We start from the raw sequence: 19,643 nt of genomic DNA on the forward strand, positions 1-19,643 counted from the left end.
TATATATATATATATATATACATATATATTAATAGTGATGAAAATATTAATAATTACAACAATAATAACAATAATAATAATAATGACATTATGGCATTAATTGTTTTTTCATTTCAAACAATAGCACTGAAAAAGCAATTCTAAATCAACTAAAATTAACGACATGGGGAAATAGCTAAATTAAAACTTTGTTGAATCTTACTATATGCATGAGCTATAACTTTAAAACAATCAGTTAAATGGTGAGGAAATCTATTACCAATTGGATCGGAAATAAACTTAGAAACACAGAATTTATGTGCTCTAAAGTGAGAAAAGGTCAGACACCCCTGACACACATTTTCTGCAAAAGTCAAAAAAAAGGTTTGAAATATGATTTGTAGGTACAGTGCTGCCCCATAATTTAATGCCATAAATCAAATGACACTGAACAAAACCATTACAAAGCATTATTATTGTGTCGTCAGGGATAATACTGTGCTGCAGTATAAATAAAATGCCATCATGTTTTCTTATTGTATTGTCACACTTAATAGTAATTGTTAATTTATTTTCACTGCACCAATCACTTTGAACTTGCGGAAATAACAGTCCTACCACAAGACGCATAGGTCAGCTAGGCTGGGAGTATTTTATAGCCAATACTTGGACCTTGGAGAATTAATATTTCTACATAAAATGCATAGTTCAGCTAGGTTGGAGTAATTAGGACTGATGCTTAGACCTTGGAGGAGTAACATACTACTTATGATGAATAGTCCATCTTGGTTGGGGGTATGTCAGGTATGTTAGTCTTTTGGGCTTCTAGCTCTAAAATGCATAGTTTTTCTAGGTTGGGAGTACAGTATGTCAGCTTCCTGGATATTGGTAGCGTTTATACAGTTAAACATGATTTTTTTTAAATTGTACTTTCAGAAGTTTTGTTAATAAAATTAAAAATACAATCCCAAAATGGGACTAAAATGTATTAAATTGAATAATATAAAGATCTACAGTAGTTTATCCAATGTTACAATCGAAGAAGACATAGTCACATGTGCATATACAGTTGATTCCATACCTCTCCAGTTAAGATGTTTTCAGCTTTAAAAGTTTCATTGTTGACACTAGAACTTGGTTCGTAGATGAGTTGAGGAATTGTGATGAAGCTGAAACTTAGAACCAACACCGGGATATTCCATAGCAGTAGCCATCGCAAAAGGATGAAGTATGACACGACACCGCTGCCAAAATTACCCTCAATTTTTTTCAGTGAGCCCCTCCATAACTTCAGGGAGTAGAAAACGTCGCTGACACTACTCTTAAAGTGATCCCATTTCTAATGGAAACAAGAAAACAATATAGTAGTAAAGTTTTGATAATACCTTGGGACTATAGTTTGAACTGTGCCCCTCAACATAGCCAACATTTGTGTACATTATTATTACAGGTCTCCCTCCAATTAAAGACCACTTTCGGGACCGGGGTTTCCAAGTGGTATTTAGCATATTTGGTCTCTAATTAGAATAATAAAGATAAAAGCCATTTGTTAATATGGGACACCAGATAAGTGGTCTTTAATTAGAGGGATCTTTAATTAGATGGAGACTTGTATTATGAAATCACTCTTTTTTTTTATACATTGTGTCATGCATAGCATATGGAAGTTTAATACCCAGAGGCGGATTTAGGGAGGGGGAACATGCCCCACCTCCCATGGTTTTGTTACTGCTGACTAACAGTATACACTGAACATGAGCAGTGGAGGCAGGGGGGCATTTGTCAGCCCGTCGTACAGGCTTGCACTCCTTGTTGTCCAAAACCATGACAAGGTCGTCGGATCAAAATTTTCCAAAATAGCAATTTCCCTATCTAAATAATGTTTTTTTTTTTATTGCATATCCCAAATGTTGTGGTCTATAAGCAGAATTTGGACCACATGTTGCCATAAGAACTCTCCCAGTAAACTCTACGAGGGACTTTTTTTTTCCAGAGACCCCAATCGAGGCTCTAGTTGGCGCCTTGGTTTGTACCCCTCTGTCAGTCATATCGGACCCCTTGTCTGCAAACTTCTGTAGCCACCACTGAACATGAGCCATACAATTATGGAACACTTATCTGTTTACCAACAATTGTACTAAATCTTGGTCTATAGGACATTTGTGCCCCCTCGTTCAAAAATTCTTAGTCCGCCCCTCTGCAGGCAGAAGTAATCCAATGGGGTACTGTACAAGTGAACACTTACCACCAACAAGGAATACCACCACAGAGTAAAACAGTTTAAAGACTTTTCCTTTGCCTCCTTCTTTTTCAATGACTCCTCTTCAACTCTTGACCTAAAACAATAATAATAATAATAATAATAATCATAATAATAATTATAATAATAATAATTATTATTATTATAGTAATTGTTATTGTTGTGATGGAATAATAGACAATAACTGGATTTGCGTCAGGAGAAACATGTATAGGTGTAATTTTGCCCCTGCAGTACCCGCTGCTTACTTGGACTCGAATTCAACACTGGCCATCAGGTGCAAGCTCGGTGGTCTAGAGGTGGTCTAGAGGCAGGTTAGTGATCTGGAGATCGTGGGTTCGAGTCCCACCCGAGAACAACTTGCGATTTTTTTTCGCAGTTGTTTTCAAATGTACTGAGTATTCGGTACATTTCCACGTCAGGTAAGGGAAAATTACACCTATAAATTATTATTATGTTACTAAAACCTACCTTACGGGGTACTTAGACAACAGAGAAATTAGAAAACAGTTAAAAAAACGATGTTAAGGGGAAAATAACACGAAAGATATTCCCCTTAGGTCCGACTTAGCACATAAAAAAGTATAAAATATGGAAAAAAGTGAGTTTTAAGAAAGATTGAATTGAAAAAGAAGAGTCAGAGCCTATAATGGATGATGTGGGGGAGTTGGTTCCAAAGAAAACGTTAAAATGCATAAAAGCCTTTGGGGACAGATGTTACATTTGTTTTTTAATATTTTGGATTTCTAGGCAATTTTTTGAGCCCCCATATTTAATAGCTCATTTACTGAATACTGGCCTGTGCGACAACTTAACCATTTCTCCATGACATGCCTCAATTAGGCTCCATGTAATCTGCAACGGTTGTTAGCCATCACTTGAATTTGGTAGCAGATAGCCTCCACGCAGTCTAGATTGTTGGTGGTTATGGCCGAAAATTAATCCAAACTTAAAGGAATGTTTTATTTTGTTGTTTAATACTCTTATAATAGATCTGAGTTCCAAAACTAAATAAATATATTTCTGATGAGGATCCAGACCAACAAGGTGTGTTCTATCATCGATCACAAATAGTGTATATCTCCCGGAAATAAACAATATATCTCCCGGCAATAAACAGTATATCTCCCGGAAATAACTTTTCTTTCAACTTGGGACTGCTGAGTAATTTGCATGGATGAATGTGAAATAAATGTGTTTGTTCCTCTGAAGTTGTACTAAAATGTTTTATGGTTAATAAAAGTTGGAAGATCCATATTGTCTACTTTGTGTTGACTTGTGATTGTAACAATGGTACTATAACTGAAAGTGTCTAATGAGCTCTGTAGAGTCGCAATAGCATACAAACATCCATTAACCTTTAACATTTTCAGTTGCCACATTATTATGCAAATATATTCGCTTATCCTTTGGGCTTTTTACAAACATGATAACTTCACACTCTCACTAATCTACCAATAAAAAAAATTAAAAAAAAATCGGGGTTTGACTTTCCAACAAATGTTTTACACAGAATTTTTCCACAGAAAAAGAATATGGAATTCAGAGTTAGAGCAGTCACTCCATAGACTGCATACCTCTGCTCTGTGCCTAATACCAACAATAAGCAGAGCATGTATGTTAGGCAAAACTGCAACATACCCTCAAGAAAATAATGGAAATGCCCGTTGTATTTAGGTACATTATTTTCTTGAGTGCTGCCTGAATGCAAGGGGCGATTCCCTTATTTTCTTTTATGCTCGAGGGTGACTGATTAAATTTCTGTGACCTTGACCTTTGACCATTCCGTCCAAAAAATTGAATGGTGTCTTTTTGATTATTATGTACTATTCAACTAAATTTTATGATCGACCTATTCATTACTTGTTGCGTAAACTTACAAACAGAGAACCTGACAGAGAGCAGTGAATCAATCACCTCCTTTGGAGGTAAGTAATAAATCAATTTGTAGGCAAAAGACTTGACAGTAATATGTTGTTGCTTACACTTAAAGTCAATAAAAACACACAAATCGCAATGAACAGAAAATTTCCCAAAAACCAATTTTTATAAAAAAAAAAACATAAAGCCTGTTACACACCTGATCTTCCTCTTGGAATCAATGCTGCTGGATAACCCTTTGATTGTCTCACGTCTGAAAAGTTCTCCTTTTTTGGTGCCATCTATCTTGTCCTCGTTGCTTAGCATCCGCTCGATCACCTGCTCCGTCACCTCCTGTCCTCTTTTACCTCTAATCGTTTGGAAGCCATTTTTGACACTTTTCCTGTTGCGCACCCATGAGTGACTGGACTGCACACGTACCATACTGCGATCTGTCAGAGTTAATAAAGTTTCATCAACATTTTGTTATATTAATGATTATAAATTTAGGTATAATGTATAAAATAGCAACAGTCATATAATGCAATGAATAATGTAATAATTGCGTATGGACGTGGTCCGTCACTAACTACTTTTACTTCTCAAAACAACTAAATGAAATTAGTATTAAACTTGTTCTTTTTATTAATTTATATAGGCCTGCCTGATAAATAAAATAATGTCGGCTAATAATTTTTATGGATCGGTAGGAGTTGAATGGGTTTTTTTCTACCCCTGGCAAACCTATCAATATTATCTTGTTATTTTTTAGATAAATGTCCAAAATATATTTTTCATTAGGCTTTGTCTAAATTATCATTGAAAAAAACTGTTGGTTGCCCATATATAGTAATGATGTGCGTATACATGGTCATGATATGTAATATTATCATGACCTTATTTAGGTATTGTTTGGGTTTATTTTGCAAATATAATGTGATAGCCTGGACAGGGTAAAGATGTTATATAAATTTATGAGCAACTGTTAATTCTCTTCTTAAAAGTTCAAAGGTGCCATTAAGATGGATTAATAATTACTCATATATAGTCATGATGTGCCTATAAATGGTCATCATATGATGTCAACATGACTATATTTAGGCATCTCACATGGTTTTGTCAAATATAAAATTTGATAGCCTAGACAGGGCAAAGATGTGATATAAATGAGCAACTGTTAATTCTCTTCTTAAAAGTTCAAAGGTGCCACTAAAATGGATTAACATAGTTATGATGTGCCTATATACGGTCGTAATGTGATGTCACCATGACTATATTTAGGCATATCACTTGGGTTTTTTTTTTCAAATATAAAATAGTCTAGACAGAGTAAAAATGAGATATAAAAATAAGCACTGTCTTCATTCTCTTCATGTAAAAGTTTGAAGTTGTCAGTAACATTCTAAAACTCGAAACTAATTTGAAATACGCATTCACCATTTTGTTGCAAGAAATTCCTCGTTGGATTGATTCAATAGATAAAAATGATTCCTCTGTAAACCTTTCATGCGTGAATGCAATGTAATAGTCAATATCATCCATAACAAAAGATGTATATCAAAAGCCATTACAGATACACATCCTCCAATAGCGTCACATATAACTTCCTGTTAAATTTAATAACCATTTATTCCATCGTCGTTAGTAGCACACTGCTTTAGTGATTTGATAGTAACAACCTGGCTTTAATTCAAATTATTCATGTACTTTATATTTTCTGTGTATTCTGAAGGTCAAATAAATAAATAAAATGAAAAATCAATGATGTGACATTATTTATAGTATTATGCCAAAGTCTTAAGATCTATCTACACTGTTGCATGCCCACATATAGTCATGGTGTGCGTATATATGGTCATGATGTGATGTCATCATGACCATATATAGGTATGTCACATGTTCTGTCAAAATAAATTTAAAAGTCTAGGCAGAACTTTATATCGAAATTTGAATATATTGCGGATACCAGAATTTATATAAATGATCATGTATTTTTATTTATGAATTTTGATAGAATAAATTTATTTATTAGATGACACACACTACGTATGCTTATAACTGTACATACACCCTGTAATGTACAGTATACACTGTATAGGCCTACTGTCACATTGTACTGTACATACTATACAATGTACAGTATACGTACTTTACACTGTAAGCCTACTGTCACACTATACTGTACATACAGTACATACTGTTCTGTACTATACACACTATACTGTAAATTCACACTGTACTAGTTGTAGGCCTACTGTCACACTGTACTTTATATACTATACTGTGTATATACACACTATACTGTACATTCACACTATACACACTGTACTGTACTGTACATACTCACTGTTCTGCAGAAGATAGAGCAGCTTCCCAATATAGTGGAACATCCGTTCAAAAGGCATTGTGGGTACACGGAGAACAATTTTACTGCAACCGTGCGGCGGCGCTATATAAAAACAATAAAGGCACTGCTCTTGTTTGCTTGTTTCCTTTAGTTTCTCCACTTAGTAAAATGTTCAAATTTTACTGCAACCGCAGGAGGGCGAATGTTCCATCAATTTTAATGCAAATACGCGGAGCAGCTCATTCTTCTACTATTTAAGTTCTTTGATTATACACACTATACTGTACATTCACACTGTATTGTACATATACTATACACTGTAGGCCTACTACTGTACTGTACATAGTATATATACACAATATATTGTACATTCACACTATACACACTGTATTGTACATACAGTACACACTGTGCTGTACAGTACATTCTGTATAGGCCTACTGTCTCATTGTATATACATACTATACTGTATACTATATTGTACGTTAACACTATACAAACTGTACTATACATACTGTTCTGTATTATACACACTATACTGTACATTCATACTGTACTGAACATATACTGTACACTGTAGGCCTACTGTCACACTGTACTCTACATATGTGGCAAAGACAAGCCAAACCAGTCACTCGTCGCAAAAATAAATTTTGAGTTATTAATACAGTGTAAGAGAGTAAAATAATAGCTATAAAATGGTAAAAAAATCATTCAAATCCGACATTTCCTTATGAAGTTACAAGCGTTTAACCACACAGCTGTTTAAAGAACAATATATGAGAAATCAGCCTTTAAAGTTTATGATTTCAGGCATTTCTCATGCAGAAACTATCTTTAAATCCTTAAAAAGTGTTGTTTTAACATTGAAAATGGGAAAAATAACAGCATAGAATGATGTGTAGATATATAAAGGTTAGTTTAGTGAAAATAGATTTAAAAAAATTGGACATTCCAGCATGTTTTGGCCATTTTCTCTGAAACACGATTTGCGACGAGTGACTGGTTTGGCTTGTCTTTGCCACATATTGTACTGTATATACTGCACATTCACATTATACATATTATACTGTATATATAAACACTATTACTGTACATTCACACTATACACACACACTGTACAGTACAATACACACAATTTCTTAAACTGTTGTGTGTTTCAGCATGACCATAAACTGTACTGCAGGCATGTCATATTTTTTTTAATCGTCTTGATAGGGATTCATATCAAAATTTTAATGTATTGTATATTGTGAACCAACACTATTATAAATGATCATGTATTAATTATGATTATTATGTATGAATTTTGATACAATACATTTAATCTACTTTTTAATAGGCACACACTATTGACGCTAATACAGTACATACATCCTGTACTGTAGAACATGCACACATGTTGACATTGACTTAATGATTAGTATGATTGTTTCTTCTAGGTGAAAGATTTCCTTAAGTAATGAATTCCCCTTGATGCCCCTTCGTTGACTTTTCAGTCTGGCAACTGATTGGCGTACCATATTGCAGTATGCTCTTCAGGGAATATACCCTACGGATTCATGTCTTCATAAACCACTTATAGATTTACAGATTATGCCACAAATTCAACATTTTAATGGAGTACTCACAATTTTTTCTTAGCTTGGCTTTGGGAAATTAAGGGGCAGCCACTTATAGAAACAAAATACTTGCAATTTATAGGAATGAAGAAAGATCAATGTTCATATTTTTGGAAATATTTATACTGACGCACGCTACAGATGTGCTATACATTGATACATACGCACTACAATTTCGCCCTTCAATTCGAGACCAATTTGGGACCTGAAAATTTGGGGTGGTCTCGGGGTATGGTCTCCGTTTGGGTTAGCTATGTGTTGAAAGATTGATGATTTTTATTTGGTTCTTTGAAAAAGTGGTTCTCAAATTAAAGGGGTGTCAGAATCAGGTGTCTGGAGCGGGAGAGTGCACTGTATGAAATCATTGTGTATTTTATTTAATTTATTTTTATTTCTTTATTCTGAATATGTACTAGACAAGAAATATCATATTCAGAGGATAAAAACACAATAAAGTACCAAAATTGGCAACTTATTTCCATTGTGGTCCTTACGTAAAAACAATCAGAAACAGTAAAAACACGACAAAACAGTAAAAACATGATAAAACAGTAGAAACATGATAAAACAATAAAAACACGACAATGTATACAATAGATAGCATACATACTGTCGATGCAAACACATAACATACCCATAAATTATATATAAATAAGAACAATTTACACGCATGCAGTATTGTAGTTATTGAAATCTAAATTAAATTATGGATAAAGGTCTTTTGTTGTGGCTGTTCCTGCATTGTGGAGCGAAACGCTATCTAACGTTCGCAAACAAACATCTCCCAATGCCTTCGAAACAACACATTTCACAGATGTTTAATATGCACAGGTTGTTAAGTGCTATGAGATATATTATGTAGGTTACTATTTTTTAATGACACATTATCAAATATCATTAAAGAATGCAGGTATTTTCAATATATTCAACAGTTTAACCATAAAACACTCACATTAACTTTTTTAGGAGAATGATTATTAGGACAATTGAAGAATACCAGTACATCCGTTTTGGTAAGGAATATTAATGCACAGTTGTGGTGATATGAAAATGTTGTTTATACAACAAAATATTATACAAACAAAATCATCTGCCGCTTAATCACAGAGAACATAAAATGAACGTTACTGCGAATAAAGAGAGGGAGGCCATGATTCAACGTTTCAACCTTTATTGGGTCATCATCAGGAATGAGAAAACTTAGACACTGATTACAAAAAATGCTACAATATTTAAATGAGGGGATTAAAAGCTAGTACAATAACAATGGTGATTAAGCATAATGGTGATTATGAGAGAGGCAATTAAGTTAGGTTAGGGTTAGGGTTGGGGAAATGTCATACTGTATAGTCAAGAGTTAGCTTGGGATTTATTTTTTTAATTTATAGGTCATAAGCGAAAAAAAAAATATAAAGATACCCAGGTTTTCGTACTTGGAGAGGGATTGTAAATAAGGTAAAAGGAAAGGTTCGAAACCTGAAGCAGCATTTTATAGAAAATCTTTTAATTTTAATTTGTTCTTCTTTATACTGGGTGTGCTTACATTAGGGAGTGGAGTTGTTCTAGTCATTGATTGAGTACAGTGGAAATGTGTGTTGTATACCTTACCTAGCTGTCTGCTTGGTAGCAAGTCCAGAATAGTGTTGGGGTCTTGTAGGGAAGCAGCAGTAAGCTCTCTCTCCGCGATTTCATCATCACTTTCCGTGTTGTACTCATCACTTGATACGTCCTCTTCATACTCTCTATTGTCCACCTCGACCATTACATGCTCTGGCTCATCATCTTCGTAATCATAGCCATCATTAACTGTGAATGCAAGAAATGTTGGCAGTCTGATCTTTGTAGTTAGCCTTTCTAATATCAAGTGAAGATATCTCTCTATTTGTAGACCCCCACCAATATGGAAACCCCAGTCCAAAATGTGGTCCTTAATTGGAGGGAGACCTGTGCCTTGAATACTATACATACACAAGTCTAAAACATATAGAATTATTGTTGTTACATGTTTGTATCCGTATCCTTTACACGTTGTAGTTAAGTTGGGTGGCTTGGAGCTGCGCAATTTTTATGTTGAATGTGAACAAATAGAAGTATTAAGAAAAATTTATTAAAAAGGAATGATTATTATGAATAGAATATTTATTTTAACATACCACAAAAACCCTAATAGAATCCCTGGCTTCTTCGCTTTTTCGAACACTTAGATGGGCTTACTTTTTAGATGGGCCTCTTTTCAAGATGGGATTCATTTCGAAAAGAAGGGGCTTTATTTCAAAATGAATGCTATAAATGTTAGAATTTCTACTATGTAACATTTTTCAGTGATGGAATTTGAAATTTTGTTTATATTTTTTAAAATTTTAACGATGCTAGTATGTCAATAAAATAATATTCATACTGACACACAATCATAATAATTAAATATAACGTCAGTCTAAATGTAAGTACTATCTCAAATTATTATATCTCAGAATATTACATTATAAAGCACATGGGCTTTTCAACCATCAAGTTTGTTCTACTCCGTAAATGATTGGGATTCTTTTCGAGACTACTTTTACTTCTTTCTGAGACTACTTTTTGCAAAAAAGGGGGCTTCTTTTCGAGATGGGCTTCTTCTCAAAATTAAGCCCTATGTGGCTTCTATTCAAGGTTTTACTGCAGTGCAGTACTGTTATTGAAAATATTCATCTGGTTGCGATGCGAAAATATTTGTGTAATGAACATCAAAACTGTCAGTAAATTTATGTCAGTTCAAGGCACTTGATTTGATAAAATAGAAAATTTCCCACTACAGTAAACTGTTGTTGGGTAGAGTCCAACAGTACTGTTTAACTCTTTACTGTATTTGCATATTAAATCCCATACTATTCGGTATTATTAAAATTCTGTTTTAAGCTTGGCATGAAATAATAAACATTACACCAGATGCATTACAGGGAATAGGGCAAGCAAAGTCAATCATAAAAAAAATCTACCATCTATTCTCACAGAGTAATTTAGAACAGATTTATGAACCCTGTGCAGTATCCAATGTGATGGTATTACTGCAGTATATCAAATATCCAAATCATAACATAATTAGAGAACTGCTGATGGATGAGGAAAATAAATTGCTCTTAACCCATAATAGAACATACTAAATATTTAAACAGGCATACTTGTTCAGATAATCACTGAAATTAATAATTAATACACAGACAGGCCTCATTGATTTCAGATTCTTTTACCAAAATGTAGACTGATATTACTATCTCTATGATTAGTGGTTATAGCTGCACTCATCGGATCTAAACTGAAATTTGGACAGCATTTCTGATGCGCTGAATGCCGGCGCCCCTATTCTTACACACCGATTGGATTTTCTGATGGGTCTGGTAGGCCTTCGGATCTGAAAATTCGGATTTGGTGTGAATGTAGTTTAATGCAGAGTGTACTAAGTGTGAATGTACCTTAATGCAGAGTTAAATGAGTGTGAGTGTAGCTTAATGAAGAGTTACTGAGTGTGAATGTAGATTAATGCAGAGTTTACTGTGTGAATGTAGCTTAATGAAGAGTTCACTGAGTGTGAATGTGCAGTAGCTACTGTAAATGCAGAATTTGCTGTGTGAATGTAGCAAAATGCAGAGTTTAGTGAGTGTGAATGTAGCTTAATGCAGAGTTTACTGAGTGTGAATGTAGCTTAATGCAGAGTTTACTGAGAGTAGTAGAACAGGAAGATACTATACTGGGTAATGATTAGTGCATCCTGTATCTACAGTAGAGTAAATATTGGATATTATTCATTGTTTGTTATCTATTTTAATGCAATACCAAGCTAAATAGATTTTTATCTGTGTACATTGTCTAATGATCACTCTCAAAGTGCACCACAGCATATGTCGCAAGACATTCAGTAACTGTGAAAAATGATTATTTTGCATAATTCATCAATTCCAACCTGCCTACCAAATTTAATTAAATCTTAATTTCCACTAAAAAGAAAAACTAATCATATTAACAACAAAAACTAAAAAAGAGCTAACAATACAAGCATGTTCCCCAACCTAAAACTTATTTATAACTACTAAAGCACAGTATAAGCATTTACTGTATACTTATTTAACTATTATACAATTTGTATTTTCTAAAATAAGAGTAAACTATAATAATAAAATACCAAAATCATCATTTTCAGAGCATATTATTTTGAAAGAATACAAATTTTGACATACTGTAATTTGGCTATTTTTACGTATCAAATTATTGCTGTATATTTGAAAGCAGTTCCTATAGTCATAATAAATTTTAAAGATATGCAAATTTAATTTGGATGTTTGGTCTCCTTCCAATTAAAGAAAACTTTCATTTAAAGACCACTTTTCTGTGGTCCCAAATTATCAAATTTCCTTTATCTATATTATTCTAATTAGAGACCAAAGTGGCTAAAGGCCATACTGTACAAATCCCACTCGCAAAAGTGGTCTTTAATTGGAGGGAGACCTAATATCTTGTTTTCTGAGTAAATTCTTTATTAAAATTTAATGCTTTCACAAATTGACTTACCATAATCCATCGGTACTTCCTCTATGCGTGTATGAGGACCGAGTCTGTGTGAGTACGTTCGGCGGACCGGTTGCCCGTGGGGACCCTCATCTTCTACGTAAACCTGGAATTCATGACCTTGATGAGAGCCTGAGAAATGGGCTTCTAAGCTGTCTTCTTCCTCATAGTACTCGCTTTGCTGGCCTGAGTAGCCGGCACCCGAGTGCCGGTTTGCCATGGTTGGATTAACAGGCTTGGACCAATCAGGATTCGTGTCTGCCATTAGAATGAAAAGGTCTTAGTTATGATAATAATAATAATAATAATAACAATAATAACAATATGATAATATTAATAATAATAATAAATTTAATATGTAGGCATTTATATACTGTTATATAAATAATAATAATATGCAGGCATTTATACACGGTACTGTTATATAATAATAATATGTAGGCATGTATATACTGTAGCACTCTTTACCTGAGTATCATAGCGCTTAAAAAGTATGTACTATGGAAAAAGGTGAGTTTTGAGAAGAGAACTGAATTGAGAAAGAGTTGGAGCATAACGGATGATGGTGGAAAGTTGGTTGCCGAGTAAAGGAAAATGAATAAAGGCATTTGGGGACAGATGTTAAGTTTGTTTCTGAATATACTACAGTACAGTATAAGTATCAAGTAGAGTACTTAGTAGAATCTTACAGTATACAGGTCTCCCTCTAATTAAAGACCACTTTTGGGACCAGGGTTTATATGGTCTTTAGCCACTTTGGTCTCTAATTAGAATAAATATAAAAGAAATTTGTTAATTTGGGACCACAGAGAAGTGGTCTTTAAATGGAGGTAGTCTTTAATTGGAGGGGTCTTTATTTAGAGGGAGACCTCTTTTAGTCTCAACCAAATGTATAAAATGCATTATGTGTTTTTAAAATGTATTTTTCTCAGAAAAAAATGGCATAAAAATTAAAAAGAAAAAAAAATGAAAGTAACCTGCTTATAAAGTTAACATATTAAGAGATCAACCATAGCATACAGTACTAGAGAATACATTAAAAAATGTTTAGCCCTACAGTATTTTCCTTCCATGATGATAAATTGATAGAACCACTTCCAGTCTCTGACACTACTGTTAATTAATTAATCTTGGTAACTAACTGTACAGGTACTGTATGATTTTAATATGCAGCAATGCATTTATTTATTCATTAAGTCTGTACTTATCAGTTACTCAATATTCATTAATTCTTGTACTGTATTTTATTAGCCAACACACATCACTTTTATTTGTATGAATTTTTTTATGACAAACAATTTAACAAATGAAGTACAGTACTCTCTCTTCCTGTTTTTTTTATTTTATGCTAATTAGTGAAAAATTATGTCATTTTGTTTTCTACAGAGGATGCTACATACCGTAGGCATAAAGAAATTGGAAATTATTTTTGCATATTGTTGATAATGAAAGGAAATCGGGAAAAAAAATAATGCTCTAATGCTCGCTTTTTACATGCATTATAATATTATTACTGAATCGGACTATGGACACACAAGTGGTCACCAAACACCTAAGATCACTTGAGCTATATGGTACATGTTTACGCATCACACACAACATAATACAATTACTGACACTTTGACAGTCAGTTAACAGTACGTATAAATGCAGCTCTTGAAATATTACCAGTATTGTAATTGAATAGGATCTAGATAATACTGTCATCAGAACTGTGTACTGTGTAAAGTTCACTTTGATATACAGTAAACCAAGGCAGATTGTACTTTGTAATCTGCTTGTCTGATTCTTTCCATAGTAGGAACACTATCTCTGACGTAATGGAAAGTAAATCATGGATGTACTATACTTATATAGTACGTATATATATATATATATTCTTGGTCCTACCTTTTTTTCGGCGCCTTGAGACGATTTTATTGTGGAAGGCGCACTACAAATATCCCACCATTACCATTACCATATATAAATGGTGCACTGTACTGTATATATTTTATGAAATGGTATTCAAATAATGACAATGCAAAACCATATTGTCAACAATTCCGGTTTTGTTTACCTTTATAAAGTGTATTTGATGATTTTTTATTTTATGCTAAAGGCATCCATAGCAATAAAGGCAAGGACTTAGGCCTGTTTACACTATGATGAAAACGATCAACATCAAAAAGCTAAAAAGCAATTGTTCATAGAAAATAAAGAAATAAGAGACATTTTCACACTAGCACAATTCGATAAATGATTTATCGTGTATACGATAAAAAAATATTTTCACAAATCAAATCAAATGATGCCATAATTTTTTTAATTTCATGCTAAAGGCATCAATAGCAATAAAAAGACAAAGACTTAAGGCCTGTTTACACTATGACGAAAATGATCAATGATAAAAAGCTAAAAAGGAATTTGTTCATATAGAAAATAAAAGAAATAAGAGAAGTTTTCACACTAGCACAATTCGATAACGATTTATTGTGTATAGGATTAAAAAATATTTTCACAAATAAAATCAAATGATGTCACAATCATGCGAAAACGATCGTTTTCAAATGATTTGTCGTAATATGCTACTTTAAGCCTGGTCTTAATGTAAGAATAAGTATACGGTATTACTATAGCATTTACAGTAGGAAAGTAAAAGAATGACAAGAGGGTTCAAAATCAATCTTAAAGTGAATCTCGGTTTTTGAGGCATTGAACGAATAGAAAATGAAAGTGTATCCAGATGGAGTTCAGAAAAACAGTCATAAAAAATGATGTTTATTCTTCTTTTTCATATTGGGCACAAATTGATGAGCATAGAAATGACTTTAGTTAAAGAATTGCATGGATTTAAGTCACTGCCGAAAGGGGAAAGCCCCTATATTTTACTTAAAGCTATACGAGTGAGCCATACTAATATGTGACTAATACATTAAAACAACAAATATTGACTCTACTCATTAATAGGATGAGTCTTAGTACAAGCTTGCGATTAACATGTCAAGAGCACATGCCTACTGATAGCCATCAATTACAATCATAATTCAATACAATTTTAGGCCAATGCCTCTAAAGCACTGGGGCCAATGAAGCCTGTTTTCCAACGGGGGAGAAGGGGGGAGGGGTCCACAACGAGTTTCAGAATAGATAAAGTGAGTAGCACATATGATATGCATTGAAATTTCATTAGTGGCTAAATGGGGGAGCGGGGAGATCCGTGCCTGGCTAATATTCAATGTAAAAGAAACCATCTTAAAGTTAAAGTCTTCTTGTCATAAATGTTGACTCTGTATAAATTTGCTTTATGGTACCTGCCACTTGTAATGACCCACAAGTCACCTACTTAAGACCATTGTTGGAATATGCTTGTCCTCTGGAAATAGCAAAGATCGATTACAAAGTTTAACCAGCTTTTAACATTTACAAGGGCAAAATTTTCAAAAGCCTGCCATACAGTATGTGCTCAAAAACATTTTCCTAATACTGTACAGTACAGCATGGTAGCATATTAAGAAGCAAATCTTAACTTTTCAAATGTACTATATGCAAGACTCAATTTTTCCCCCTTCCCACATCTAACGTTTACTACAGTATCTCCAGTTATTCACACCCCTTCCATTTCTAGTTGTGCTGTATGTTTTTCTTCTGCCGTTGATTTGATAATTTTACAACATATATTTGGGAATTTTTATTTCCTTATATTTAGTTATTGAAAAATGATTCAAAGGACAAAAGTGTATTGTCGATATAATTACCACGCAAGCCAACTTTATCTAGCGTGAATTTCACATCCACCCTTTTTTTTTTAGTTTTGCTATCGCCGATGGCTGCTTGGAAGATTAACTTATGGTACAATGCACAGCATTAAAGCAGTGCGTACTCTTATTCTTCTCTAGTCTAATACACAATGAATGACACATATATTCCTTAACCTACTATACACCCATTCCTAATAATAGAACACCATTGAGCTTAAGTGAGGCATAGCAATGGAGTCTTTAGTACAAAATGGATGTTATTTTTGTAACAGGACTACTGTACTACAGTAGAAGAGCACAATCACACAAAGGAATTTAAAATATTTAATTGTTATTTGAGTTTGTTGTGAACATTTATACTCTGTCAACAGACTAGTTTTTATATTGAGCACAACTGTAATTTTTTTTCTAATACTGCATAATTAGAAATTTCACAAAATTGTTTAAAATCTGTGCTCAAACCGAGTTATTTAAATAAATAAAAAGTTCAAAATTCTTCATTTGTGCCCTTTTGGAAAATCAGTTGGTAGTACATCACATTGCAAAATAAAGTGCAGGATTAATGCAAAAACGACAACAACTGATATAATTATAATTAGGCCCTAAAACTTAATTGATATTTTGATTAAGAATTGTTTAGCGGGTGAGAACTATCTGTTAAGATTCTTTACTTCTTTACTGGTAAATTTGTTCAGAAAAATTTAGCTATGCACGCAGTCTGAGGCGTTATCCCTTTTGAGTGAGGTTTAATGACAATACATACCGTATAGTCGTTGCCTATACGTATATATTAAATTGGAATGATATTCATTTGTTGAAGAAAGAAGGCCAGCTTAGACTATAGGCCTAATCAATGGTTTTATTATTTTACAATCTCAGAATTATCACTCTGGTTGGCCAGTTATTTTTGCCGGTAAAATCCGGTAAAATTGATGGCTGAAACGGCTTCGGGAGAACACTGACTTTGTAAATAATTTTCACACCTATCATCTAGTTGTTTATTTTGTTGTAGAATTTTTCCAGCCTGATTTATGATACATAGTACTGTATTCTGTTATAATCATTTTCACTTAACTTCCAAACAAAAGAGCGTTTCAATAACAGAATTAACAAGGCTCATTATACATCAACAGTGAATGACCGCAATTTCCTGAAGAAACGGAGGCGTGTCACACCATTCTTAACACTGCTCCCCCGAGTTTAACTTATTATCAATCTCACTGAGTTGCTAGAATATCATTTGAAAAAGGTCATCATTTAATTAATTAATCTAATTTGGTCAAATAAGTACAGATCGTGCTGCAACTTTGATTTTAATGCAAATTTACAATCAAACTATTATGCGATGGCCAGTGGCAGACTCACAAATTTTGAGAGAAATATGCGATATGCCTAAATATGGTCATATGATGACATCACATTTTTACAAATAAACTGTTTTTTTTCAAAGAATATTAATTTCATTATCTTATACGGTATATGATAAATTTCAACATACATGTACACAGATCTTTCAAAATCCAGTTGGAAGGAGACCACTATAATTTAAAAATGTATGGATTCATAGCATGTAAGAACATACTTTATTGACAGTGAGTTGAAAGTTCAATATATGGGCACTTTTCAATCAACATCATCAGATCCCATATCAATTACTATATTACAGAGAACAACAATTTAACAATATTATAAAACCATTAATTTTTTTTACTACAAATAAAAATATTGATTTGATCATGTGATTTATTTATGAGCTCATATTTTTAAAAGACATCAGACAATAAATACTGTAGTTAAGTCATCATCAATCGAACAACAAATAAACAAAGTGATCAATAGACAAATGTGAAGAGAGAATATAAAAATGTAAAAAAGAAAATTATTATATGAAATGAACACTTAATAATAAACATTAAAAAAATAAAATTGAACAGTTAAAACAATGGTACAGTATGTAATGATAATACATAGGCCTAGGCCATGCCTACATATCGTCGCTCACATCACGAACTAACACAATCGAAGTAGATTGTGTTAGTTCGTGAAATCACAGTAGCGCGTCAAAACGAGCGCGTATTGGTTGTCAAGCAATTTTGTATTCTTTACCACACAAAAAGTCCTTAACGACAACAGCGCGTATTTTGACGCGCTTTTTTGATTTCACAAACTAACACAATTGAATTTAATTGTGTTAGTTCGTGATGTGAGCGACGATATTATGATAAATAAAAATATGGTTAAAAAATATAAATAATTATAAGTTAATAACTTGACATAGGCCTAGGCCTGAATAATAGCCTAGGCCTAGTAGTAGTAGTTCTACTACTTTCTAAGCCTAGCTAAGGCTCAATCCTGATGATAAGCCTAGTTGAAGTTCTATAGACAGAACCCTAGGCCTACAGTATGTAGGAGTAAGAAGAGTGGCCTAGCCCTAGGCCTAAGCCTATACGATCGTCGATAACGCCATGTTACGAAACATTCTTTGTAGGCAGGTAGCCAGGGCCATGAAAGAATTGCAAAGAAAATATGATATTCTCACATAAAAGTAATTGATTAAAACAAAGTACCTAACTGTGACTCACCTCAATGTCCGAATAAACAATGTTTCCTTCCGACAGTCAATTCAATAGGCCTCCAACTCTAAACCTATCATCACGAATCCGCTCTCTACTAATGTCGCGGATGCAGTGAAGCGTGTCCAAAAGTTGTAGAACGTGATAGATGGCGCTACATTACCTGTTGCATGTTGCACACGTTTTATCTGGCCAACATTCGGATTAATACAGTAGAACCATGCAGGTATTATTGAGAAGGAGATCACTCGGCAACAGATCCCTTTGTTGACGCGACAAACCTATGTGTTCCCCGCTTTTGGATCGCGCGCGGGCGTATTACCCTATAATTCACAATTTTTCGTTAGCAACAACTTGGCAACGACATGCATTTATACGCTTCCAGCAGAGCAGTTGTGCAATAAAACGTTTGATTTTAACCCATTAAATATCTTTATAATGAACAATGTTCCCCTTTTATTATAATCCTTAAATCCTTAATCATTTATTAATTAATATCTGTTAAAATTAGAATGGGCGAATTTAGGCCAACTTATGAAAATTGATGTTGAAATATACTATACTTTTATAGGTCATGTAAATGTTCCACTATATTCGAAACTTTTCTTGGTGGAAAATATTAATATGTTTGATATTTTATGAGAGATAAATGTATCAGCTTCAAAATCAAAAAGATTGCGCAGCCATAGTGATTGACAGTATGTAGTGCGCATTGAGAAA

The 19,643-nt window shown here is 33.5% G+C and overlaps 1 protein-coding gene across 1 annotated transcript in view; it reads right to left on the reverse strand.

Annotated features, from left to right (window-relative positions):
• Window positions 1-19,045, reverse strand: part of LOC117118743 (transmembrane channel-like protein 5) — a 34,905-nt gene extending 15,860 nt beyond the window's left edge. Inside the window, exons 1-6 of the mRNA XM_033263423.1 lie at window positions 18,933-19,045; window positions 12,614-12,868; window positions 9,677-9,874; window positions 4,320-4,551; window positions 2,225-2,315; window positions 1,061-1,318 (exon numbers count right to left, since the gene is read on the reverse strand). Coding sequence (XP_033119314.1) covers window positions 1,061-1,318; window positions 2,225-2,315; window positions 4,320-4,551; window positions 9,677-9,874; window positions 12,614-12,830 — 996 coding nt within the window. The 5' untranslated portion in view covers window positions 12,831-12,868; window positions 18,933-19,045. The remainder of the gene's footprint in view (window positions 1-1,060; window positions 1,319-2,224; window positions 2,316-4,319; window positions 4,552-9,676; window positions 9,875-12,613; window positions 12,869-18,932) is intronic.
• Between the last annotated feature and the right edge of the window lie 598 nt (window positions 19,046-19,643).

The sequence above is a fragment of the Anneissia japonica genome, unplaced genomic scaffold (genome assembly GCF_011630105.1).
Source record: "Anneissia japonica isolate Jap-2015-1 unplaced genomic scaffold, ASM1163010v1 scaffold1951_len603592_cov169, whole genome shotgun sequence".
In the NCBI taxonomy this organism is placed as follows: domain Eukaryota; kingdom Metazoa; phylum Echinodermata; class Crinoidea; order Comatulida; family Comatulidae; genus Anneissia; species Anneissia japonica.